Below are 27,553 nucleotides of genomic sequence, written 5' to 3'. Positions count from 1 at the left end.
AGCCTGTCTTCATAGGAGAGGTGCTCCACCCAAACCACCACAGACAGACATCTTGACTCACAGACTTGAGTTCCTGCATATATTTAACTTTCAGATATGAAAACCTGACACAAAAGTATCTATTAAAATGTCTTTTTCTCAGAGATCTTTAAATAATTTTATTCTCTTTTTGAAGAAAAGAAAGCTTACTTTAAAAGGATTCTGAAGTAATACCTTTATTATAAATATTGCTAGTCTGCTCTAAGGATATATAAACTTTTGATTTACTTCAGTGTGCTTGAGTTAGGGACATGCTTAAATATTTGCTGGATAGAAACTTAAAAGAACACTGATTACAATACTTCTCTCTGTTTTCTGAATATTACCTAAGAACTATTAAGGAACAGGAAGCCTGGCAATTCTCACCCAGACTGTAAACCAGAAGTAATGTCACTAGACTTTTTTCATTTTATTCATAAGATCTGTAACATAAAAGCATCATGAACTATGACTACTTAAAGTCAGGTTTCTAGGACACTCTTATCACAAATATTTTACTTTTACAGTCTTTTGGTGAACTTAGTAGCATTCTTCTCTGTACCATTAGCTTGCTTTTTTGCTGTTTCCACTTTTATAATTTGCATAGTGAACAAGACTTTTTTCTCTTTGTAATTCATTGCACAATTTATACATGTTCTAATTCACAAAAGATTATTATCCTTGCCATAAGAATAAAGCTGCTCAGAAAATAAAAATTCCATCATTACCTGAGCTTCTTCTTGTTGCTTCTTCAGTTGTTCCAGCATCTGTTGAAATTCTGCCTCTTTCTGTTCTGCTTCTTCCATGGTTGCTTGATTCTGCTCTTCGTAGGCCATGGCGACCACAGCCAGGATCAAGTTGATCAGGTAGAAAGAACCCAGAAAAATCACCAGAACAAAAAATATCATGTATGTCTTCCCAGCAGCACGTAGTGTCTAGAGAGTAGAAAGCATATCTATATATTATTACACAATTTGCAACAGCATTATTCTTTCAGTTCTTGTACAAATAAGCCTATTTATATAATTTTGAATGTCACCTACAGTTTACTTTTTATGTCATAAAAATTTCTTACCAGCTGATACAGGTTTTCCCAGAAGTCCTGAGTCATTAGCCGAAAGAGTGACAAAAAAGCCCAGCTGAATGTGTCAAAACTTGTGTAACCATAATTGGGGTTTCTACCAGCTTTCACACATATATATCCCTCTGGACACTGCCTGTGTGAAAACCAAACAGAAAGTACTCAGTCATAACTTTTATTTACTTCTAGAACATATTTATTATCTTTTGGAACAATATTATTTTTACACACAGGAAGTCCATGAATTGCAATTAAATTCATTCAGAAAAAAAAAAAAAAAATCCAAAGAAATTAACTAATGAGAGTAAATGCAAGACACGCTTTTCATCTGTTCACTGGTTGAAATTAGCTAAATATTTAAATTTTCCTTCATCATATTTTGCAATTAGAATCTTTATTCCAAATGAATAATTTCCTGGCAGAAATAATTGCTAAAATGTTGTTAAGGTTACAGTCAAATTAAGCAATATTATGAGCTAAAGCCAATTGTACTGTTAGGGTTCTCCCATATAATGCTGAGATTTTTTTTTTTTTTTTTTAAAGCTTCTTCACTGTTGCCAGTTAAGTATTGAAGTTCAGCTAACAATTCTACACTCATAATTGGACACGTGTATGACAGAATTTGCCAGTCCTGGAAAAGAGTTAGGCTTGAAAAAAAAAAAAAAGATTCAGTCTTGAGCTATAAAGTCACTACTTTGCTTTCTTAATACTTTATGTGTTCTCTTTCTCAGTTCTAACCTTTGCTTTCATCCTACTTTCTTCAATCAATACATCTCCAAAACAGACCTTACAAGAGTTCAGATTTTATCATTAATATCAACATCATTTTCCAATCAAGCAGGAAGAAAGGCTGTTAATGAGTCTCTTGTTTAGCCAGAGAGTAACATATTTTTACTTAAGTAAGAAATCATTGTTTAGCAGCAGAACACTGCAAGTTCTGTTACACTGCTAAATATGGAGTTGCAACTGCTATGGATAGGTTTCATGTTATTGCATTTTCTACAGAACATAACAGATTTTTGAAAGGGTCTTACCCTGCATCAGAGCTGTTACCACAAAGTAGAGCATCTCTTTGTCCTTCCAAAATGTAAAAATGAGCTGTGTAGAAAGCATTAGAAATATATGTGAATAAATCAAATGAATCTGAAAGTACTACAAAGTAAAATAAAAATAAATTGTAATAAAATTGGAGTGGCTAGTGGCTAATCACTTTCTATTTTGTTTAGGAACCCTTCTGGTTATTATACTTGTTTATTTTATGCATTTGATCTCTGTCAGTCAGCAACTGTAAGCAGTTCTATATAAGGCAGAAATACAAACTGTTCAATATTCTTTGATCACAAATAGTTACATATTATAGTCACAAATGTATTAAAAATAGTTACATCTGTCATTCTTACTTTCATCCTCAATGTAATCCTTCCAGTTAAACGTGCTCACTGTCATATTAACAAATGTACCATTTTCATCCATTGTGCTATTAAAGTAGGAAATAACGTTTATTTCAAAAGTAGAATTGTCTGGAGGCCACTGCAGGCATTTATTCCTCAAGTTGCCCATGAACAGCTGCAGCCCTATTAGTGCAAATACACTCAGACAAAACACAGTCAGGATCATAACATCTGAGAGCTTCTTCACAGACTGAATTAGGGCTCCTACAATAGTCTTTAGGCCTGCAAAGAGAAAAGATCCATAGATTTATCAAACAATATCTTTGCCTTTCCCATATAATTAAGATGTCATGCAGATACTTAAAAAAAATTATTTTTTATTTCTCAAAAAGTAAAGCCTCATGAGCAGCCTCAGAGCTTGTGAAGATGAATGAAAGTTCTTTTTTATGAATATGAAATGTACATATATTCCAATAAATGCAATACATAATGTTATTATCCAGCAGGAAACTTTATCAATCATGCTTTCCTGTTATAGATTTGATTCTATTTCTTAATTTTTCTCTGCATTTAATATTCTGCCAATAATTCTGTTTCCATTTGATATTAAATATGACTTCACAATAATATGAAGATAGAATGAGATAGAATGGCAAGTAGTTTTGAAAAAAAAATTAAATATGACTTCACAACACTATGAAGATAGTATGAGATAGAACTGCAAGTAATTTTGAGGAATAAAATAATTTGCATTTGATAAATTTTCCTGTGCAATATTTATCTCCTTTTTGGCAGCGTTTTTGTTGTTACTTGGTTGTCTTTAAGACTAATGTCAATTTTAAGTGGTAAAATAAAGGAAAAAATTAAAAATCAAGAAAGCCATAGCGCTAAAGCTTTTTTTAATGTAAAAGAGATAACTTGTCATAATAAAATGCGGAAAAATGAAGCAAAATAATCCATAGGCCTAATATTTTATGTTTCATGCAAGAATCTGTTAAACTCAAAGGCTGATTTTGCAAAATAAAAGAAGCTAATGCTGAAAAGGCAAAGATTCATAATCCAGGCCTATGATCCATGCCATTTTTTGTTTTGAAGTTTTTTTGGCAACACGAGCAGCAAACAGCAAGACTTATGCTCAAAAGAAGTGAATTCAACTTCAATGGAACGAAAGTCAGCCTCGGTGTTTAACCTCGCTCTCACCTGGAATGACTGATATTGTTTTCAAAGCTCGGAGAACTCTGAATGTTCTCAACGCTGAGACATTGCCCAGGTCCACAAACTCTGTCACATATCTGTAATAGGGGAGTTCACACACAAACACAATGACAGCACACAAATAACAGTTGGAGATACGAGGGGCCTAACACCTTACACCAACTACTTCTTACCTGGAATTACAGAAATAGTTTTCAAAGCTCTCAATACTCTGAAAGTTCGAAGAGCTGAAACATTGCCTAGGTTTACAAATTCTGTTACATACCTGTAGGATTAAATCACAGTTATTCAGAATTGAGGCAGAGCTTATACTAATTATGTGGGTCTTCAAAACCTCTGTGGCAATATTAGCAATCATACTTCAAAATTTACCCATCTCTTCAGTATACCTAGTTTTTACAATTATTTATTTTCATTGGTTTTGCTTAAATTTCATTGAAGTGAAACTCACTGATTTGTATTTGAACAGCTAATTAAACTAATTAGCTTGCAATAGGACGGTGACATGAAGTCAAAGGGATGGCTTCCATTCTGGTGAGCAGAAAAATGTAGGACATGAAATTAGTGTCCCTCAGCAGTCATTAAGCTAGTGGCTGACATTCTGGGCTAGCTCCTGCCATATTTTACTTTGATATATGAGTACTAACGTATGTGATACAGTGTCTAAACTTCACAGGTTGCAGAAATTAATTAAATACTTTTAAATCAATATATTTATTGTAATTGCCACTAATTTCATGCCCTAAAAGCTTAAAAAATTCTTGAACCACTTACGCCATTAGAATGACACTGAAGTCGAGCCAGTTCCATGGGTCTCGAAGAAAAGTAAAACCTTCTAAGCAGAAGCCCCTTGCAAGAATTTTGATAAGTGATTCAAAGGTATAAATTCCAGTGAAAGTGTACCTGAAAAGCATCAGGAATAATGGATTTTTGCACACAAATGCTTATAGACAGTGCCATTCTTTATCAAAGATGGCTCACAAGAAAATAAAAGTGTTTAAAGTGAAAGGAGGAAATCCTTAAATTGTCCCAAACCCTTAAGAATGTAATTGTTTTTCAGTAGATGAAATGTAAACCTCACACATATGTACTATTAATTTTCTAAAAGGTTGATGTAATCTCAGTTTTTGTGCTTGCAAATAATTTATAGATACATTTCAGGCTTTGATATTTATATGTATGTTTTCTGGCGCTCATAGGGCTGCCTATTTGCTTGCATTCACAAATCAGGTAGATGTTGAAATGTTAGCAAAAATTGAGAAAATTTTTTATGTCAAAATCAGAGAGTTTTGTGAAAATCAGTTCTGGATAATAACTATATTCATGCCTATTATACAGGTTTATTTCATAAATAATCATTAAATATCAGAAAGCATGCCTAGACTGTTATTCTTGAAGGTGTGGAGCATGATGACCAGTTTACCTGGTGCAGGAACAATCTTTGATTTAAAAACATAGAATAGTCAGTTATAACCAGCATAATGCAGGGTCTTCCTCAGGTCCACATGGGTCTGCACGGACCTCCAGAATAAAGGAAATCTACCTACAGACCCTACTGCTCTCTTTCACATTCTCAGCAACCCCAACAAGCCATAGTCACTGTTGAGCATACTTGGAACAGGTGAATACTAGTGCAGTTTCTAAATATAGCACACAGAGTATGATTCCTTATTGCAGTGAAATAAATAGAAATCAGTAATGGCTACTGGAGAACAGGAAGGAATTAAAGAAACCGCAACTGGTTAGAACCAGGTTTTTCATGAGTAGTGTTATTTCAAATAGTAACATGATATTTCAAAGGAAAACATCTATTTGAATTTTGTTAGAGAGCAAACATGCATGTATAACCATGAACAAGAAAGAGAAACAGATACTTTGCGGTTTCCTTGCTTCTATCAGCTCTTCATTCCTTCCTCATAGGTAAGGCCCTTTCCTCAGCAGTTTGAGTTTCTTGTGGTGTGAGTGTTGTGTGTGCTTGCTGTGGCTGGCACTTGGGAGTTCACATCAGCGAGCCACAATGAATGTCCCACTGTGCTAAGATCATGGATACTCAAGCAATACATGGCTGACCTCAACAATGACATGCAACAATTTTACATGCACATTTGAAGTTCGAGCTCCTTTTCCAATTTACAGCTCAGAAGACCCAAGGACAAGCTCATGTTTGTACTTCACAATAGAAGTTCAGACACTCCTCAGACATCATTTTAAAGAACAAGGCATTCCTTTTAAACTACTTAAATTATTCAGGACGAAACCAGAAATATATTGATGATCTCATGGAATCTGATTCTTCATTACTCTAGAAAAGCCCATTCTGGCATGCAACTTTCCACAAGTGTTTCTTGTTGAGTCACACAAAAACAAAGACATAAAAATAAAGAAGTAAAAATATTTAACTTACTCTACATTCTTTGTCCAGTCAGGAGGGTTACTCATGGTCATAAATACACAGTTGGTCAAAATAGTGCACATGATAAGCATGCTGAATAATGTAGATTATAGTCAAGGCATGTAAGTAAAAAAATTATGACAGATTTATAACACTGAACTCATTAAAAATATTGTGTATAAAAATATGTACAAATAATGTGACATTCTAAATAAATCTGAAAATAAAGCTTTGCACATAATGCTATCTATTTTAAATGGTATGCCATCTGGCATGTTATGGTGCACTTACTGTAAAACAATGCATTACTTTTATAATTATGGCAGGTTTAGGATTTAAATGAAACTTAAATATATCCTTAAGTCTGTAAAAATATTAAATAAGTACCCTAACGTAATTACTCATTGAACCCAAGGGGATCATTCCAAAAGATCTTAAGGCAGAGGTTGGTTGTTTACACATAAGTTGCTCTTTGGACATGATTGAAATATAATTTAAAATATTATCCTTTATTCTGACCTGGATCTTTTATAGGACACCTGCCCCAATGCTGAAAACACAATGCTGAAAAAGTATGCCTGAAAAAGCAGCTCTTTCTTCATGCTCTTTTCTCCTTGCTAAGTGAGTCTAGTTCATGAATAGTACTACTAGTCTTGGTAAAAGTGTGACCTTAGATATATTCAAGTGCAATGGTTTGTTACTAATTTGGCCTTAGCTGCAGGGCTTAGTATAGGATCAGGTCTCCTTTTGTATATAAAGCCTGATGTTTAAACTCTGACAGCTTTAGGTGGTTCAGTAGAATATTCTCTTGGTAAGAATGAAGATCATACTGCAATTCACATGCGATATTGCTGCTTTTTAAGTGTGATCAGCATATGTTTAATTAGCATAGTACACCCACAGGAACAAAATTTGTAAATCGATATGAAAAGTATTATTTCAGTAATTAAATAGTTTTAAATGGCAACCCTTAAATCAGCATTAAGAGAAAAGGATATGAATGTACCAAAATCTTGATAGCAATTTTTCTGATGGGATTAAAAGGAGTTAAAATGTACAAGGCAGATGTGGCACTGAATCGGAAAATTGCCTTTCCCTTATTCAATACTATGAAAGTCTGCAAAAAAGAAATACAAAATTAAAATACAGTGTTGACTACATAAATGTCTTTACTTCCTTCTGAAGGATTCCCTTCTCTGCCTGGGAGGTTCAAGTTCCATTCTACTGTCTACTCGTGATAGGAAAGGACTGGTTTCTATGATTACAGTGGATTAAGCCTTCCACAGCCAGTTCTCCGATTTGCTAAATTTTACAGCATGTGGACTGAATTCTGATATTATTAAAATTAGTAGGAATTTTCACCAATGTCAGTTTATCAATAATAGCAAAATGCATCATTTCATCACTGAAATATTTTCAATTTCATTTCTAACAAAGTCTTTGATTAAAGTCAGAGTTTCAAATTAATCAAATAAATTCTACCTTGTGAGCAAACACAAACAAAACCAAAAGAGCAAAAGGGCAATTCTGCAGCTGAAACAAATACTTGAAAGAATTATATACACACATGTATGGTGACAAGGACAAACACTTGTCGCTAAACAATTAACCATAATTTTAAAATATTTTTTGTTTAATTTTAGATTTTTAAATACTGCCAATAGCAAAAAATGTATCTGAAAAAATAAAGGGGATTAATAAAGTTCCAGCTGACATCATTCTGAGCAATCTGAGACAAATGTACACCATATTTGGCATCCTACAATAACAAATCTTTTCTTCAAATAAATGCTGTTTTCATTTTTAACAATAGGCTTTTATTTTTCCTTTATGTAAGCTTCAAATTTTGATAGTTATTATCTTGTAAAATTTGGCCTGAGAAACCTACAGTTCTTGTTCACTATCATTCTGTTCTTGTTGGTGATCATCGCCTAAGTGTTTTCATTTTTATTCCAAGTGTATTTGTATGTGAGGTTTACTTGCATCTTTGGTGCTGTTTGAAATTTCTTCGGGACATGACTGTTCTTCATTCCTTTTGCTCTTTGTCGATGGTAATGGCCCTGCTTTGCGTTACCATAATAGAGTCTTTGTTATGCTCTCAGCAGAGCTACATAGTATCACTGTTCTCCATGTTGATTTCCATTCTCTGTAAAAACTTGGCTGTGATCAGAAAAATGCTGCCCTCTCCGTGGCCTTTACTGCCTATCTGGTCTGCTATCTCTGGGAGAGAAAGCAAACCTCTCTATAGTGAGAAAGAAAACAGGTAAAGGAGTGTTGCCGGTACCTGTTCACAGAATAATATCAAGCGGAGCATTGAGGATGGCAGAGAATGGACTTACACTCATTGGCATTTCTCTCTGTCCTACAGTCCTTCACTCAGCTAAAAGTGGTAGAAAGATGTTGCTTGTCCCAAGGTCACTGCTGCAGCAGAGCCTGAAGAAAGACTACAATTCACATGCAATTTTCCCTGCACTGACAAGTCGATGATTACGAGTAGTTTCCTCTCTATAAACTGGAAGAGAGGTGACTGATTCTAGTTCATCACTTAAGATGTCCATTTGTTTTCTGTTGAGCACATTAATCTGGTACATAACATAAATACAGATGTCACCTGTGACAAAAGATTGTGCAGTTTACTAATTACTCTGATAGACTACTAGGCCCATTAGTAGTCTGTTTTTTACACTTTTGTTCCAAAAAATCTGACTACTTTTTCTGTCATCGGAAGTTAGAAAGTATACTTCAGTACTTCCTCAGGGTTTCTGAGACTCCATTTGTAAAAGTCTCGTTTAGAAAACTTTAATCCTGAACTTATTTATGGAACTTTATTCCTGAATTGTTTTGCAGCTAGTCAAGGAAAGGGCTTAGTGCACACACTTATATTGTAAGTAAGAATCTGCATGGAACTGCTGGTAAAACCAAAACCATATGAATGAAAGTAACCCTTGGCAGCACTCCCTCTCTGAGCTTTAATTTCTTTAAATTTCCTTATTAATGTTAATATTTGTATTATCTACAGCATTGTTTATTTAACTTTGGCAACTGTTAGGTTATGCAATTACATAAGAATTCTGCTTTATTTTCTGTTTCTATTACTGAAGCCATAATTTAAAAATAGTTTTGCAAACCAAAGGCAACCATAAATTTAGCCACAAAATTGAGGGCACTATTGGCATGGTTTTTTCCTAACAAACAAAATAACTTTCTTTTCAGTTTAAAATATTTGATGTCTTTATTTTTTTACAGTTGCTCAACATCATTTCTTATCTGGATGGGAGCCTCGAATGCCTCAAGCTGTCATCAGAGCAAGAGTGTTTGTTTCCTTCTCAGTTTCAGAGAGACAGGGAAAGATAATCACAAGCACTTTTCCATAGAACACCTGCATTTTTTAATTTCAGTTTATTATCCACAGCTTCATCTTCCTTCACTCTCCTTAGCCACAACACTTTGCAGATCTATCAGGAACTGAGAAAACATCTTGGTGCTGCTAAAGGAGCATGCAGAATTAAGCAGACAGAGTACGGAGGAGAACCTGCTCTTACTGTCAACTGTATTTTTTACTAATCTTCGTAGGATGTAAGGTATTTTTAACTATTCCCAGGCTGCACTTTTTCAGGTCCTGGAGAGTTGAACACAGTCTACAACTAATCCCATCTATGGAGATACACGTATCTGTTCCTTGTCTTTCCCTTAAGTTATATAATTGTATTGTATGCTCATTTCTACAAGACCAAAACCCATATACTCTACTGTAGATCTTGACTTTTAAAGAGGTTAAGAGGCAAACTTTTTACTTGAATGGATCTGTTTGAACTAGCCTTTCAATCTCCAAGTCCCTGGCTCGTGAATCATGTGAAAATGAGGACTTTGTATGACTGTGCAAATGGAAGGGAAAATACACCTCTTTTAGGAGTTCACATTCTTCATGGAGCACAACTATGCTGTTAATATCCAATTGTGTTACAGCCTCACACATATAACTCAAGCATGTTACTTTTCTCTCACAACAGGTAACTTTTTGCTCTGCTCTTTCTGTATGAAAACTCTCAATTAGCCTTTAGAACAAAAAAACTGTCTTTTTTTAATTCCTTCCTCGGAACACAGCTTTTCTGTGGTGTCTGCCACAGACTTCTAATTGACAGCTGTGCAGCAGAGATCTATCATAGCAACCCCAAGCACCCCAAGCAACAGCTTTCATTGTGGTAGTTTTATATAACCAAAGATTTGCAGAGTCTCTATATGCTACATGTAGATAGACAGATAGATTTTGTACATACATATATAGATACATGTTTACATCTGTTCTATAGCTGTAACAGAAACAAAGAATACAGTTACAGTCATTTACTTCACTGACTTGGATGGATGTTACCTGGTTATCTATAACCATCTCCACTGCAAAACCATGCTTGGAACATGTTGCTTGTTATATCCAGTCTTACTGCTGCATTGAAATTAGAAAAATGCAGTCATGTTCTCAAGTACAGGCAAGCTCAAGGAAGATATATCTTCCTTACATTGAAGTAAATAACAAGTAACTCAATGGAACTTGAAGGAGTCACAATATAGAAGTGCCTTGATGGCTCTAACCATCATATTTTGTGATTAAACTTTTCTGGTGTAGAAAATGATGTTCTATATTGTGCAAAAGATGATTCACTCACTTTTTTATTGATATAATATGGGTCCAGGTCTTCCAAAGGTTCAGATACCATTCCTGGAGGTATGTCACCATAAATAAATGGCAGTGTCTTTCCTGCCTCCAAGTCGCTGTTTGGTTTTGGACCATTTTCATCATCATCATCCGTATGTTCTTGCTTGGGCTTTTTAGCTTTTTCTTCTGCAGAACGCTTTTCAATAGCTGCGAGGGAATCTCTAGTAAAATAGCGGAAGCTTTCAGGTCCTGGTGGTACCAGCAGTGCCTGTGCCATGTTTTCATCCTGCAAATTTAATGACTTTTAGCCTCTTGCATAAGAATGACCTATAAGAGAAAATCAGATAATTTAGGAAAACTAGATCGTACCAATAGAAAAAACTCCAGCATTCACTCAGAGATCCTTCCCAGGCCTGAACTAGAAGCAGTGTATTTCAATACTGAATGAAAGTTAAAAGCAACTGCTCAGAATTTATTTAGATATTTTATAAATTATTTTTCAGGTTTTTTCTGCTAGTCTAGAAAAAGACTACTTCTGCTCACAAACACTGCTTTGCCTATGTCCTTAGACTTGCCCAGTTACAGCAAAATACTGATACAAGTGTTTTAACAGTTAATCTTTTTTTAACAGTAGGTATAAAAGCATATTCCATGAAGTATTCTTAAAAATTGTAAACCTTTGTTTTACTAGTTAATAAATTTTGTCTTCCCATATTTTTTCAAGTGTCAGTAATCCAACTTTACAAATGTAAATACTTTAATTAAATGAAAAATATTTTTTGTACTATTAATGCTGTTTAAATTACAGCAATTGAATGGGAGGAACAAGCATAATTCTTTCTTACTGACAGTTTACTGTGCTGAAGGTTAGCATTAGATGCCAGAGCAGGTTAGGCTGCATTTATTGATTGTGAATCAATACCACAGGCCTTTTAAGTTTCAATCCTGGAAACAGGATGTATGATCAGGAGTATGTAGGAAAAAAATGCTGCTCCTGATTTTTTGCAAGATAAGTAAGTGTCATAATATTATTTCAGATTAAAACTAGTCTGAAATCTAATACTCTGGTTCCCTATGAATATCTTTGGTGTCAGTACTGGATGATGTAGTCCCTGCTGCTTTTTCCTGCTCTCTGCACCAAATCCTCCACTGTATGACAGGTCTCTTTATGAAGCCCTGCAGTGCATTTTACTGAAAGTAATGTTCTTTTCTTTCTTCCAAGTCCCTCTGCAGCAGGACCAGTGGCTTAAACTGATGCACTGTACAGCACAGTGGAGAGGTTTGAATGGCTGGAGGGCGGGAATAGCAGGAGGAAGGCAGATCTGGTTAAGGAGCTGTGCCAGCAAATAAGAAATGATAGCCTCATTTGATGTCTATTTCGCAAAAGTTTGTGGAATAGTGTAGTAATAATTTTAATTACGAAAACAAATTTTTAAGAGTGAGTTTCAGTGCCTGAAATTAGTTCTAACTGTGTTTTCTGTACGTGAAGCCATGTAGCCTTCCCTATGTTACTTCATGAATGTGCAACATCTGAATTCTGGAGTTGCCACATCTAGATTTCAGACATGATACTGTATTCATTTGCATTCATTCAGTAGTCTTTCTTCTAAAGCTTCTTGCCAGTCTGGAGAACTTTGTAGAAATCGCATGTGCACACACACGCACACAAAGCACTACAGTAATGATCTTATGAAATAATGGATTCCTTTTCAAATGACCCACAAAAAATCAAATCCTGTACAAAGGTAGAGGGGGATGTTAAGAAGTGCTTGAAGAATCTACAATAGAAAGCTGGAGGAAAGAAAAGAGACTGTATATTCCTAAATCTGAATTACCAATTCAATTACATGGTAGGTAAACCTGCTCCTGTCCCACCTCAGGTCTTTATCTCTGGAGTGGATTCAGAGCATAGCATCAGGTGTAGGTACAATCAGCACCAAGATTACTGAAATAATTCAGTTGGTAGATTATAGCACCAAGAATCTATAACACAAGACCAGAAATGAGGTACCTGACCGTAAATTAATATATAAAATGTACTGTAATGTAGACATGGAGATAACTTTTCTCAAGGAAGAGCCTGAAGAACCATGAGTTAATATAATGTGTAGAATCACAGAGATCCTGGAGGGGCTGGAGGTACTGATGCAGTATAAATTGGAAAATAAACGGTTTAAGCTAGCCAGAGTCTCCAGCAGGCAACATTATCACATGTTGCTATACTGAAACTTCTACTGATTTTTAGTTTGTACAAGATGGAAGCCTTTGCTGATGCCTGTTTTTTATTAATGTAACTCCCAATTATAAGAGTCCTAAATTCAAAATTGTCCTTTATTTGAGAATTAAAAGCACACTCATTCTCAGGATACAGTCCACACTCCTTTGATTATTGCTTTTGCCCATCCAGAATTAGTGAACTAAGAAGATGTTTGAAGTTTCTCTTTGGTCTTTCTGAATAATTGATGCCTTTATTCCACATCTTACAGGTCTGTGGTTCAAGTTGTTGACCTAGGTACCTTTTCTATGAAACTAGCCTTAAAAGGTGCACTCTCCTAGAGTCATCAGAGGGTCTGTCTCCTGTTTTAGTTCAGTGCATTTGGTTAGGTTGCTTTTCATACGTAAACACTTATGGTTATGAATGCTATAACAAAATACATTGTCCTCACTAGAAATACATGTATTTGTTATTGCTAGAAGTCCACAAAGGGGACAATGAATGACTGGGAAAAGTAATATTAGCAGACTTCGGGTTTGATTGTATTTCTCAGACACTCATAAAACATGTTTTAGAAAAGTTTCCTTGACAAGTTGGAAACATTACTTGAGTCCTGCCTCCACTACTGTTTAGTGCAGCTATATCTTTCCTGGCTGCTGCTATTACACAAGAAGATTTTTCCTATACTAAATATGTCCCAAGTGTTTTCCTTCAGATTACAGAGCTTAATAAAACAACATACAAATGTGTATTTGATTACTGTTGCTATACATGCAGTAGTTTAATAGAACAATGTAATAAAAGTAATTCTGTTCCCCGCACTGAGCCCTGAACAAGGTCTTAGCAATTCTTGAACTGTGAACCACTTGTTTGTTAGTGATGGCTTCCCTCTTCTTCCTTCACTGGTTTTAAAATCACTTGTTATCCAGTAACTAAATTGACAGGACATGCATGATATTGCACAGAATTCAGACAAAGAATTCTGTATATATAATCATTTCAGAATAGCTTTCATTAAAAAACAATTTTTAAAGGTATAGTCTCAAAAATACATGTGGTCCAGGCCCCTCAGTACTTGATACTGCTCAGCAAAAAGAATTTCAAGTATTTGAAATACAGTTTGGGCCTAGATACCATATGTATTATGGTCTACAATTCAATAGATTTCATGAGAAAAAATAAGCTCCAATTTATTAAAGACACACTTTTGCCAAATAAATCCATTTACTTGTATTTGAACATTGCATTCCATAAATCTTTCTCCAGTTTTCCTTCAGTCCCTTCCTTTAAATAATAAGATTGAGCAATAAACACTATTCATATGTTCCTTTTTTAATGAATATTTCAGTTAATTATATTATGTCCATGGATAACTTGTTAAATTTTCTTTTTTAATATAATTATATTCTCACCATTTACACAGAAGATGACTCAGAAAGTAAGTGAAATATCTGTGCTAACAATGTCAAATTAATTTTTATATCTCTGAAAAAGCCAGAGGTGGCCTGAAGGTATCTATTTTTATGGTATCTTAAATCAGGCAAATGGCTAAAGTGAAAGTATCAGTGCAAGAACCAGGTGGATACTATGATTATTTTTTAAAATCATCAGGTTATCTAACAGGTTAATTGCATTCTGCATGAAATAGGCCATATGCACCCTTCAAAATTTTCAAATAGCAAACCTTGCAGTGTTTCTTATGGGTTTGTTTGGGAGTGGGTTTTTTGTTGTTGTTTGGTGGTTTTTTTTTCTTTTAAAGCACTGGCATTAGAATTGTTTTCCTGCTAAAACCTTGAAAAAGCTGACTACTGAGAATTTAATTCCATTAAAACTGAAACACTGGCACACAAACACATGTGTTTGATTAGACTTGGAATAAGTGCAAGGATAGCAAATGGAATCTGTAAAATGACCAACTATCATAATTTTCTTATTCTAATCTTTTGTTCAAGAGGCTGTCATTTGGCAATAAGATCTTCCTCTGTACCAAGCACGGCAATAGCCTCTCAGATGCTAAAACCTGGATTAGAAACTCTACTCTAAATCACTAGTTTTAAAAAGACTGGCTGTGTCACATTAGGCCAGTAAAGATATTTGTCCAAATCAAAACGCTGGGGTTCCCATGGTAGAAGAGACAGAAACAACAGGGCTAGTGGCACCACTTCAGCATCAGTTAGAGATTATTTTCTGCAGCTTTAGAAGTCAAAAGTGTAGCTGTTGTGTGCTGATGTCAACAGAAAATTACCTTAACTCAAACTACCACTGTCCTGAGGAGGAAAGGAGTACAGAGGGAGTGTATGTAGGAAGAGTCTAAGGAAATTAATCCTCTTAACTCCCTCTCTTAGTATTTGGGAATTAGTTTTGCAAAATTCAGGTATTAGCTTTCTGGAAGTGAAAATATATTATGTTTAAGTTACTATGCTCTGATCAAATTCCAAATTGGGTAATGCTGTATTCAATTTATCCTAAAAACAAAAGGAGGGGTAAATATTCGTTTGTTGTGAAGATGGTCTAAAATGAAATAATGCTTAGAAATTTTAGAAATTTCTCATGGCATTTGTGCACAGAGGCTAAGTTCACAAAGAAGAGCCTATCCTCTTTGCTGAAATGCTTTGAAGTATTTTTTTTAACAGTTTCAGATTACTACCTTTCATAACTGACATTTACCTTGTTTTTCCTGGCATCTTTACTATATCTTACCACTTTAAAAATATTTTAATAAGAAACAGAACTCCAAAAAGAAAAAGAGCCCCAAAATGTCACTGCTGTAATTCAAAGTGGTGAATGCAATGCAATGCAGAGTTAATTCAGATATCTAAAGAGATATCCAGTCAAAACTATCCATGGGTCCTAAGCCAAGGCATCCATGAATGCTGGTTCCACAAAAGTAGTTATTTTCAAGGAAAGGAGTGACTTCCTCAAAGCTGAAGTCACCCTCCAGCATTTAGCACCTGCTCAGAACCTGCCTCTTCTTTAAACTATAATCTACTAATTTGAACTATGATAATTTGTATTTACAAGTCCTAACTGACTAATATGTAGGATTTGTTTTCCTTTTCCCATTCCTTCCAGCATTTATCATTCACCTATTGTGTCATTTTCCTTATACTATAATTTGTCTGTACCAATAACTATAATTTTTGTGTGGATTTATACAGTCAGCTTCAGTAGCCTGTAGGCATTAGTATTACATAACTATTCAAAACAAAAATAATGAAATCACCACCAGGTATTTGTTAATAAAATTAATAAATCACAGAATAAAAAAATACTTGTTATGAGAGTATGAAATCAACTAATAAGGGTATGTAACAGAAATAATATTTCCTTAATAAAACCTTACTTTAAAAGGTTTTAGAATGGGCTAGTGATGTGGCTGAATATGAACTGGTAGGTCACGTCTCAGATGTGTCTGGAAGATCCAGAAGCTGCTTCTTGGGAGGACATCTTTGGACACTGCTCTCTCTCACCAAGACATTGCTATGCATAGTCTTTCCCCCTCCTTATTTGCCTGTTTGTGCCCACTGCTGTTCTACACTCATCTCTTTTCTTCCCTCTCCACCTCACTACAACATTTGCTTTTGAATTAATTTGTTCCTATTTCTTCTCTCCTCCTACCTAAGAGTGGAAATAGTGGATTAAGATTCTTATATCAAGGTAAAATATGCTGTACCTAGTAAACTAGAGTAATCAAAAATAAATTGGTTATATAAAGAAATGAACTTGATTCCTCAGATACATACCAGCAAGCTGTAGAACCCCCAAAATAAATTGTTTGACCTATTTATTTATAAAATTTGACCAAAACCTCTAGGAATTCTTTAAATGTAGGCCTGCCTTATATTGTCTTTAACATCATAAGTTGCCTTTGAGAAAGTCTGAAAAGAGATCAAGTGTGAATACTTGAACTATTGGAGAAACCTGGAGAAGGCCAAATGAAAACTGCATGCAATTTGAGAGGAAAAAGAAGGGTCTCCTTCTTAGCCCATCAACCTAGCTGGAATACAGTACTAATACAGTACTAGTATTTTGCAAATACCTTCCAATGTCAAAGATCCTTACATTGTAACAGAAAAAATCTACAATACATCTAATACAAATTTCTACACCTAGACCTTATTTAAGATCATCATTGTCCCGCTGATATTTTAGTGCAGATACATACAGCTATATCAAATGGTCATCTTATTTCTGGATGAGAAGAGAAGATAGTCTTACCTTTATTTTTCTAAGAAATGCCAAATCTCAGAATTTAGCCACTGGATCTTGAAAACAAAAAGACTGCATTTCTAGTAGAAAATAGAATTTATAAGAAAAGTTTCTCCTTGGGAGCTGAAGCTTCTTCAAGACTGAAGTTTCTTCAAGACTCTCTCATTCTTTGTTCCTGTGTACAAAGCTCCCCCAAATTAATTGTGGTAGACAAAGATAAGTCTACGTAATCACATAGACACATTTTTTCAACCTAAGAGCAAAGACATGTGGGAAAAGCAGGATGGAACATGGGTTAGTCCACAAAACCTAACACAGACCAAAAGTATATTTAAGAATGTATTCTTTAAATGATATAAGTTTCAAAAATTCCTTTTATTCTTTTACCTGCATGCTTTAACTAAAAAAGAAAAATGGGTCTTGTTGAGATTACTATATGACCAGTGCAGTCTTTAGTAGAGATAGGATAATTGTACCCAGGCTAACAGGAATGTTCTTATCTGTCACTTAGGGAACACACATACTCCTCAATGGATGTAGCGTCTTTAACCAGGAATAGAAGTTAATTCAGTCTATATTTGCATGAAAATATGAATACTTCTTCATGTTATTTATCTTAGTAGAAGTTTTTCTTTGTGTGACAAAATTTTTCTTCCATCTCAAGCAGTGTAATAGCAAAAAAAGACAATTTCTTCTCCAGGTTCTTCAATTTAAAGATTGCATCATTACATGAGTTGACCAAAGGTTGGCTGTAGCTTCCTCAGTCTTTAAAGCTTTATTAATCTGAGTAGCTAGTTCATTAAATTTAAATAGTCTACTTACAGCTTGCAAACGTTAGTCTTCAGCCATTGAAATTGAGATGTCTTTGGGACATTTATTCTCATTTGAACTAGATATTTTTCTGGCTCTTTTCATGCTTTTTTATGTTGTTATTTTGTATTTATTCCTAGAAAAGAAAAGAAAAAGACATCCCTATCTTTTAGGTCTCTGCTCCTGCTAAAGCAGCCCTTAATAATACTATTCCCCAAATGTAGTGAGAATGAAAAGCCACTGTAGAAACTCTGTAGATAAAATAAAGAAAATTTGTGTAGACAGAGATCAGGTCAAAGAGATCACAGAAGGCAGGGAAACAGAAAGTGAAAGTTTTTTACTAGACCACTGCTTCTCCAGTTTATAAAGACAGAAGATCTGCAAGTACTCCTACAGAAAATATATTTCAAAAACCAACCTAGAATTTACCTAGTACTGGTTACTGTTAATCTAGAATTACATTTTCCCAAAGATACAATAAGTGGTACCACAATTAGAGCTTCTATTTTTTTAATAATGTAACATAAAGTCATTCCGACAATTGCTAACAGCAAACTCTTTTAATACCCTGGTCATTTTGAGTATGGCACTGATTCAGCACATCTTACTGTGGTGAGTCACTACTTGAGAGGCTCCACTGAAGACATCTGAAAGCTGTGTCTCCAGTACTACCCTCAGGGGATCATGACTCGCATACTGCCACCTATGATACTTATCCACCATTGCATATTTTCCACTGAACGCAGCTTTCCCTGGAGGTACATAGGGATTTCCCCATCCCTTTGCCTATTGGGTGCATCTGGATTCTGCATCTGAAGTAATATTGTGGTTGAAATCCAATCTCGTGGTCAGATACAGTGCAAATCAGCAAAATGTGTAAGTGATGTTGCTTGCAGGCTTTAAAAGAATATGAAAAGGATAATATAGCTTCCTAATAAAAGAGTAATTGCTAATACTAAGCATTAATATAGTACTTATTTTCCAAAGAGGAGGTGTAACTTCTAGCCAGTTGTTAAAATATTTGCCATCTTGCAAAACATTGAATAATTTATCTTTAATATTGTGTTGAGGAATTAATCTTTAATGTGAAAATTGTTAATAACACTGGCAGTGCAGGTAATTTCAATAAATCTGTATTTTTAATTAGAGCACAAGGCAGTCACAGAGAACCTTTTTTCACATGTAAGTCCATTGCCTAGTCTCCATCTCTTTATTTTTTATTCTAGATGTATTTGTACTGGTTGTACCTCCAGTGGATAAGGGATGTAGCTCTGTATCTACTAATCCTATACATCATGGTGCTGTAGTAGTATCAATGGTAGTCACAGCAAAAATGGAAGGAAGGAAGTTGACAGAATTGTGAGTGCTTTGTCCTGCATTTATAATAGGCCTGGGCCATCTCAGAGTAATTTAACTACAGAATTTCAATTAATAACTCATCTCACATATTTTTTAGCTACTTTTTTCTCTATAATGCAGATATTTGCAATACAGTGAAAAAAAATGTTTTACTTTTTTTTTAATCTAGTGTCTTTGGTTCTCACCTCAAGACTTTTATAGGCAGGTTCAGATTATACAGTTTTGCTGTAGCTGAAGGTGGCGATAGAGAATTATTTTGGCTGATATCACATTGACCAAAATCCTTTTTATTTGGGGTAGATTATCCTGATTCATCTTCTAAGACTGAATCACAAATAAAATCTCAAGCCTAGTCAGAGGTGATTCCTGATGGACAGACTATATATATATATATCCTTTCCTGTGGGACTCTTTTCTGAACTCTTCTGCCTATATGGCATCAGCATTTATTTTAAGAGTTGTTGGAATATCCTTCAAATTCTGAGACACGATGTTGCTTCAAAAAAAGTTTGAAACTATACCCTCATGCACTTGAACTCCCTTTCAATATAATGATGAGCTGGAAAAGATAGTTGCCTATTATTGTCACATTCTCCCATGGCAAAATGTGTGATTCCATCTGAAATGTGATTTAGAAAAGAAATGGGGTTATTCAATATTAGATACTTTTATAAAGACTGTTAGAGGACAGTATGGCAGTGGTGGCTTCAACTAAGTGAAATCTCATTTTAGAGACAAATGCCAGACAATGAATGGAAATCGTTGGCAACCATATGGACATTTGAAATGTTAAGTGATTATAAAAATATTAACCTGGTTTCAGATTAACAAGAAACAGTTATCCACAAAATTAATTGTCCAGGTTTAGAATTACGTATTGCATGTTCCCTACAATCTAAATTAAACTACTTCCTAATATTTTTTGTACTCAAATTAAAATTTAAATGTGCTGACAAGAGAAACACTGGAATGTACAGTGGTATCCACAGCAGAGGTGTTAAAGAAGTCACAATAAAACATCAGTTAGCAATATCTAAATACACCACAGTATCCATTTTGCTTTGTAAAAAAAATAGAAAATGCTGTTTGTAATGTAATGTTCTCTTCTAAATTTTTCTATGGCAGCTTATGAAAATGTATCTGCAACAGAAAATATTGCTTATGAACCTAAAAAGAAATAACAAACTAAAATCAGAAAATTAATTGAATCATTAAGAACCGTGCAGATGGAGCACTTCCTTTCCTAGTCTTACTAAGCCCCAGAAACTAATCAATACAAAATATGAAAGAATAAACTTTATACAGCTCAAGATTAATGGATTGTATTTAGACTTTGACAGTTGTCTAGGAAACAGGAAGGGAAAAATTGGAACTTCTGGCTGAGAGGCTTACACACAGTTCTCGGCTGAATGTGATCGTTACTACACAAGGAGGAAAATGCGCAGAAAGTCAACATGAAAATACAATGCTTTATAGCTGTGGTTTAACACAGCCTATGAAAAATGTACATGGGTTTCTTCAAGCCATTCATTCAGGCATCATAGAAGTGCCCAGTAAAACTTAACCAAGCCCTAAGTTTGGAAGGTTTTCTGAATGGATTATGGAAGTATGATTTTGGCCTAGTCACTACCTGTACGTAATAAATCCAAAGGAACAAAGCCTATGAGGTACAAGTTCTGCTACCTCTTTAAAAGGTGTCTTTTGTTGTAATGTTGAAATTAAGTATATTAACCAAATGTTGTACTAATTAGAGGCCTACATCTTTAAGTATTATACACTACAGAATAATGACCAGTTTGAGAGCAGCTACTAGAATTCTTCCTGTTATAATACAAACTAAATCAATTTGATATGTAGGAAATAAAAGGCAAGTAACTTAAACTGGTGTTAGTAAAAACCTTTCAGGCAGACTCCTTTAATACTCAACACAGGTTGGATTTTTTTAATATTGCTTTTGGTCAGAACTTGTGTCTCAGGTCAGATTTTTTCATATGAACACTTTGGCCTTAAATATTAGTGACAGGCTTTTCTTCAGACGTTTCATCTGAATGAAAGTAAACATTAGGATTGCCCTCATTATTCTTTCAGTTCAATCTGACCTTGGACTCTTGGGCCCTTACGAGATTAACTACTTATTTCTGTCACCAAGTTTATTCCACTCAGACCTAAGATAACAGCATAAATAAATTGCCTTTCTTACTGTAAATCCTAGCACTTTTACTTTCATCTGTTGTACACAAGTTTTACAGATGATTGGGCTTTAAGTTAAAATAAAGTTAAACAGAATTTTTTAAAAAAATTCAAAGCTGTTTGTGATGTTTAGAATTTGCTTTGCTCCTTGACAGGGTACAAGAGTGCAAGTTAGGTGTATACCTACATTCATCATTTAAGAGTGCTCTCTCTCACTGTCACATAAAAGTTGTCAAAGAAAACTTGAATTTTTGGACACAGTTTGGATTTAGGAAATTATTTTTCTCTAAAGAGTGCTTTTCAATGGAGAACACACTCAAACATCTGTTCATATAAGAACAATTTAACTTTGGTGAAAAATGTCTCTCTTTGACCCACACTGTGGAGTTAGGTTAACTTTTCTAAAATGTATAGGGCTCCTTCATTCCTATGACTTAATATCCCAATTTTGTGGTCTACCAGCCTGATCCTTATTACTTAACTACTGCATAATCACATATACATTAAAAAGTAAATGCTCTTAACACTAGTAGCAGTACAGAAATTTCAGTGCTCAAGGAAACCAACTTGGTATCATGTAAACTGCATCTGAGAAAAGAAAAAGTCCTGTGGTTTTAGATGGGACAGAGGCGAATTCACCTTCAGGTTTCCAAGATTGCCATACATATAATTCAAATATTAATTAAAAGGGACAAAAATATTCTTGTATCAAAGTCTTGGTACAATTACACAGTTGTACTCTGTGAGTGGCAGTAGAGTTGTTTGCTAAGTGCGTTCGTTTTAATATCTGAAAACTTCTTATTTGGACATATTTAAAATTAGACCAAGAACTTTGGTTTTCCGAGAGTATATTTTTAACCCACATAAATTTGGAATTCCTCATTGTGTCCAAATATTAAAAGATAATACAATAATACATAAGAAAGGGCAGACTTTTCAGGCTACTCAAACCAATGTAGGCAAGAATTTGGGGCATGTGGGACCAAATTCGGGCTACATGGGCTCAGGAAATTTCTAGTCCTTTCCCAGGACTACTGGACAGTACAAGCACATGATTTATGAGAAAATGGCAGTCTTTTTCTCAGTGAATAGAGTAGCCAGGCCACACAGTGCTATGCTGCCCTATATTAAAGTACTATTTCTCCTGTGAACATTTTTTTTTCCTTTTATTCCTTGCTCATTTTAATTCTTTATCTGCATTTCTGTAGCTATTTTGAATACGAACTTGTAACTTCTTAGAAACCTATATGTAATCATACATAATAATACTTTATAGTTAAGCAGAGCACGCAACAATTTGTGCTAGCCCCAGATTTCACACACACATAAAGGAAGATTCCCACTTCACATTGTTCTTAAAATGAATTACTCTAAAAGACCAGAAACACTGCTCCCCTCTCATATCAAAAAGGAGGGCCTAATATTAAATAAGCAATGTCTAATTTAAGCAGAAATAATCTATAAATTTAAATTGCCTGCTATATATCTCGACCCAAAGATCTTCCTGTTAAGTGGTTATTCTGGGTATAGTAAAGGGCACCACGGAGCCAATATTACTGATACTATTCTCAGGCATTTTCCATACAGGCATCTGTGATACCCATTCATGTTTATTATTGTCCCTCATACTTTCGTTCAGGAAATCCTGCAAAGAAATAGGATGTGCCTGATGCAGTGCACGTATCAGGAGTCAGCTCTATGTGCTGTTCAGCTGATCTATATATATACTTCTATCTACATGACTCTGGATGTGCTAGACTCACCACATATAGACTACACAGTCAGTATATACATATTCAAAACCTTATCATTTGAAAAGGATATATGACATCCAGCATGTTGACAGTTCAAGTCAGGAATCCAGAGAAGTAGCAGGAAAAACAATTCCAGGTTAAAAAAGGGACCTGTGCATATGGTAGCTCTATGATTACACTTGCCTAAGTAAAATTACTCATTAAGAAGAGATCAATAACAATAAAAAATTAATGACTAGACAAATAATTAATCTGAGCATAAATAACATTTCCCTTAAGGTTTTTACATGTGAAAGAGCTTCATAAAAGCTTAGGCTCTTCAATTAAATTTTAACTGTTTAGTTGAGTTTTTTCTGTAAAACACATTCTATGATGTGTCTTAGTTGGTAGAGTAAGTGAACAGTATTTTTTGTAGGAAGACCTTACCAAGACTTTAAAGTTTAGCAACAATTTTAAATTGTAATTTGAAATTACAGGTTTGGGGTGTGTTGGCTGGTGCTTTTGCTTTCGTGGTGGTTTTTTGGTTTTGGTTGGTTTGGGGGTTTTAATAAAATAAATCATTTTGGGATGGTTGATATAATGAACAAATGAGAGATCAGATACTTTTGTGGCCTAGAATTTAACTTGTTTAGGACTACAGTGGTAATCCTGTTCAGGATTACAGTGGTATTATGCACACATTGTGGTCGCTCAAAAGCATATGCTGCTCCTAGTCTATCTTTCTATTTTGAAGTAGTACAGTCCCTGCCTGAGCTGCTCTTACCCCTATTCCCTCTACTTTACCTCATCGTAAGACAAGGAAAATCAAGTGATAACACTATAACAACAATATACTAGGGATTCTAGTTGTCCACAAATAAAATTTTGATGAAAGCAGATGAACTGATTGTAAGATACCAGCTCCAATATCAAGGTCCTATGGGAGGGCAGTCAATACCAAATTTAGAGATGCTGTTGGCAATGTGCTACTGAGCTTTTAATCCAGAGTGGTAGCTGTAATGAGTAACAGCAGCTTTCCAATGAAGAGGATGCAAGTTCCTATGGGTGGTTTTTATGCTGTTTGACACTTGATTTGATGGACTCACTGAAGCCACAGCTCAGAATGTGTACATTTTTTCTGTAAGCAGTCTGAACTAGTGAGCATCAATTTTATTATGAAATTTTGAACCTTTTATTTATTCAGGTGAGGATGAAAAAACAGTATTCCCTGCAAATGGCAACAGTCTCTATTGCTGATTAACAGCTATAAGGTAAAAAAAATATAGAAGAGTTACACTGAATGACAAATAAGCTAATTGATTAGATTGTGAAAGTTAGGTTTCTAACTTCTTACTAGAATTTTCTGATAAAGAATACAGTAAATGTAACTTCCTGAAACTTACTTTCAATAGTCATGGTCTGAGTTCCACAAATAGATCAACTTAACAAATAAAGTACCAAATATAAAAAACTTGTGTTTATTTTGCCTTAGGTTTAACTCAAGCAGAGTTCAAGCAATTTTTTCATTTGTCACCTTATTGCAAGAATAGCATATAGATAAAAAGGGCCAGGATGTGCACTGTAGAGAACAAGGTCACAACTTTCTTGCTTTGCACAAAGAACTCTCTTAGAATCTGCTATTCTCTGATCCATCAGAAGTTGTGGGACTGCAGCAATGTAATCAATGCATAGCGTACACATAACATTTATATTGGGCTGAGAATGTGAGCAGCAGAAGGAAATGGATACCATCAGTCATAAAGTTCCATCTTGCATCCCACCATCCTTTCTGCTTCTGAAATCCTTAGTCTTCTAAGAGCAAATAAATTAATTTCCCTGTCTAATCTTCATAAGGTACAAGTTAACTCATCTAATGCTATCTGATGAAGAAAAAGAGGTGAAAATACAAAATGTATCATCAGCATATTGATTAAAAACTCCCTATGTTCTATACTTTCTCCTTTCCTTTGATCCCTTCCCACTCCAGGTTACCTGATAATACATGGAAATGACCAAGCTACCACTCTGACAGAATCTGAGAGGGCACAGGGGAATTGTTTCATGTTCTCCAATGAAAACATGAATTTCTCTACCTCTGCTAGCATCTAGTATTGTCTAAAGAGAACTTTACAATACTGAGCTTAATTGGCACAGATAAAAAGATCAGTATGGGCTCTTAACTTCTGCACATCAGAGGGAAAAATCATAAGCTAACAATACAAGCATGATTTCTATAAATATCAAGGCCTAATAAACAACCTATCTGTTTAACAGGTGCTATGAAGCTTCAAATTACTGCAGCAGCTCACCCTCTAGTCTTCAACAATCTTTCCTCCCAAAATGGAGATGTGCAAGAGAACAGAAATTAAATATTAAACTGTTAGAGTTAACAAGTCTTCTTCTGAAACTGTTTTCCTGACAAATCAATTATGAAAACACAAATACAAAGTTTTTAAAACAAACATTACTATCATTATCATTTATTTATTTTGAAGTTACACAAGGACACCACAGGCACATTGATTTGGCACCATAAAAAATATAAATGAAAAACTTCGTTCTTTGATATCACTACTTCAGGTACAGGCCTCACTTGCTACTCTGAGTACCACCTGAGACCAAATCATGCTTTCTTTTTCTGACATGGATTGAGAAGGTGATTTATAAACAATGGGCTCCTTATTCTGTTGTACATTTTTTTAGCATTTTTTTATTTCTACTGTTTTCTCTTGAAAATAATTTCCAAATTAATACTATGATAACATATATAGCTTTAATGTGAATGTGTGTCTGTAGAACCACTACTGAAAAAAGAATTCACATATCAAACTGATCTTCAATAGATATTTCCCCTTTACCTTTAATAACCGACAGCTTAATTATTACTGACAACAACAAATGAGACAATAGCTAAATGGACAATGACATGAAGAAATATAATAATTCTTGTGCTGATTTCTTCAAACAGTCCTATTAAGAATTAAGCTAGACAGTAATGTTACAGTCAAAATGTGAACTGTATCGTCGGTGTGGACCTCTGGTTAATTAACAGTTGGTGAGCCCATTCTCTCATACACACAGACACACAACTGTACAAAATGGCACAGAAAGAAAATATTTCCTTGTATATCTTTTATAAAATCTAGCTAATATGGGAATTTATTCAAATATCATGTGTGTGTGTGTGTGTGTGTGTGTGTGTGTGTGTGTATATATATATGTTTATATATATTGAAAATAGCAGTAACAAACCTCATAGATTTATTCCTGGAACATCAGAATCTCAGATGCTCAGAATCTTGAGAGACCTGCTCTTCCTGAGCCTGAATATCACCAGATTTTTCTTCTTAGGAAAGAAGAAACAAGGTCACTTCTATAAAATGCTAGGAATTAATTTAGTATACCTTGATTATAAAATGATCTGATTTTGCAAGTAAGACTACTGCATCACAACATCACATTAAGAGTAAGAGGCCAGATATCAGATTTAACGAGGTTAAAATGAAAAAAATCACACCATCATCACAATCAGTCAGTACAAAATGGCTTTGAATTCCCCATTCCATCTTTGGCTCTACCTTAACAGCCAACCAGAGGATACAATCTGATTCCGAAATGTGGAAAAGATCATATTACTAAGATATATTATGGGTACAATTAAATGTTTTGCCAGCTTACCTGATTGAAAGAGAATGACAAATCACTGCAAAGCCCAGCATCCAAAAATAATATATGTCTCCTCCTGAAATAGTCCAGATTTCCATCCACAAAGCTTTACTAATTAATTATAATTTCTGTATTCTCAGTGGAAAAGAAAACACAGAGACCTTTCCAGAATCCTCTCTGATTCTGCCTCCGCTTCCTGTTCTCAGTCTCACTCTATGGTACCCAACATATATCAGAAAACAGCTTATTAGGAAAGGGGGGAGTGAAGGGTGGGGGATTGGAGAGGGAGAAGTGAAAAAAATGCAGCACCTAACGTGGCAGCTCCACCTACTGGTAAAGACAATGAATACGCACAAAGCATCAGTTTATGAAGCATCTTCATCCTAGTTTATTCCGACCTACACTTCAAATAGCTCCTGTGTAGTAAGTTCCTCCAGGCAAGAAGCAGAACAGATCAACAAATCCACATTGATTAGTGAATAACCATTTGAAAGATCTATTCTTGAAATAATTAAATTGTCTATATACATTCAGCAGAGCTTTTAGTTTTAAATGTGCTGTTCCCTTTAAAAATCCATGGAAAGAGAGGAATGTGTAAATAAAACAGCACAGACACTGAC

At 34.7% G+C, this 27,553-nt stretch overlaps 1 protein-coding gene across 1 annotated transcript; it reads right to left on the bottom strand.

Moving 5' to 3' along the window:
• Window positions 1–746: 746 nt before the first annotated feature.
• LOC104520202 (sodium channel protein type 3 subunit alpha) lies at window positions 747–27,158 on the bottom strand (the record flags this gene model as incomplete). Its single annotated transcript, XM_010169154.1, has 10 exons — window positions 26,946–27,158; window positions 10,762–11,078; window positions 7,096–7,214; window positions 6,110–6,199; window positions 4,480–4,608; window positions 3,879–3,970; window positions 2,500–2,772; window positions 2,134–2,197; window positions 1,094–1,235; window positions 747–953 (listed from the first exon to the last, which is right to left on the bottom strand). Coding segments are annotated over exons 2-10 (1,383 nt in total), but the record flags the coding sequence as incomplete, so codon positions are not given.
• Between the last annotated feature and the right edge of the window lie 395 nt (window positions 27,159–27,553).

This window comes from Antrostomus carolinensis, unplaced genomic scaffold, assembly GCF_000700745.2.
Source record: "Antrostomus carolinensis isolate BGI_N321 unplaced genomic scaffold, ASM70074v2 scaffold38635, whole genome shotgun sequence".
Taxonomy (NCBI): domain Eukaryota; kingdom Metazoa; phylum Chordata; class Aves; order Caprimulgiformes; family Caprimulgidae; genus Antrostomus; species Antrostomus carolinensis.
The sequence above is the reverse complement of the archived record's forward strand: the minus strand, read 5'-3'. Positions and strand labels throughout refer to the sequence as shown.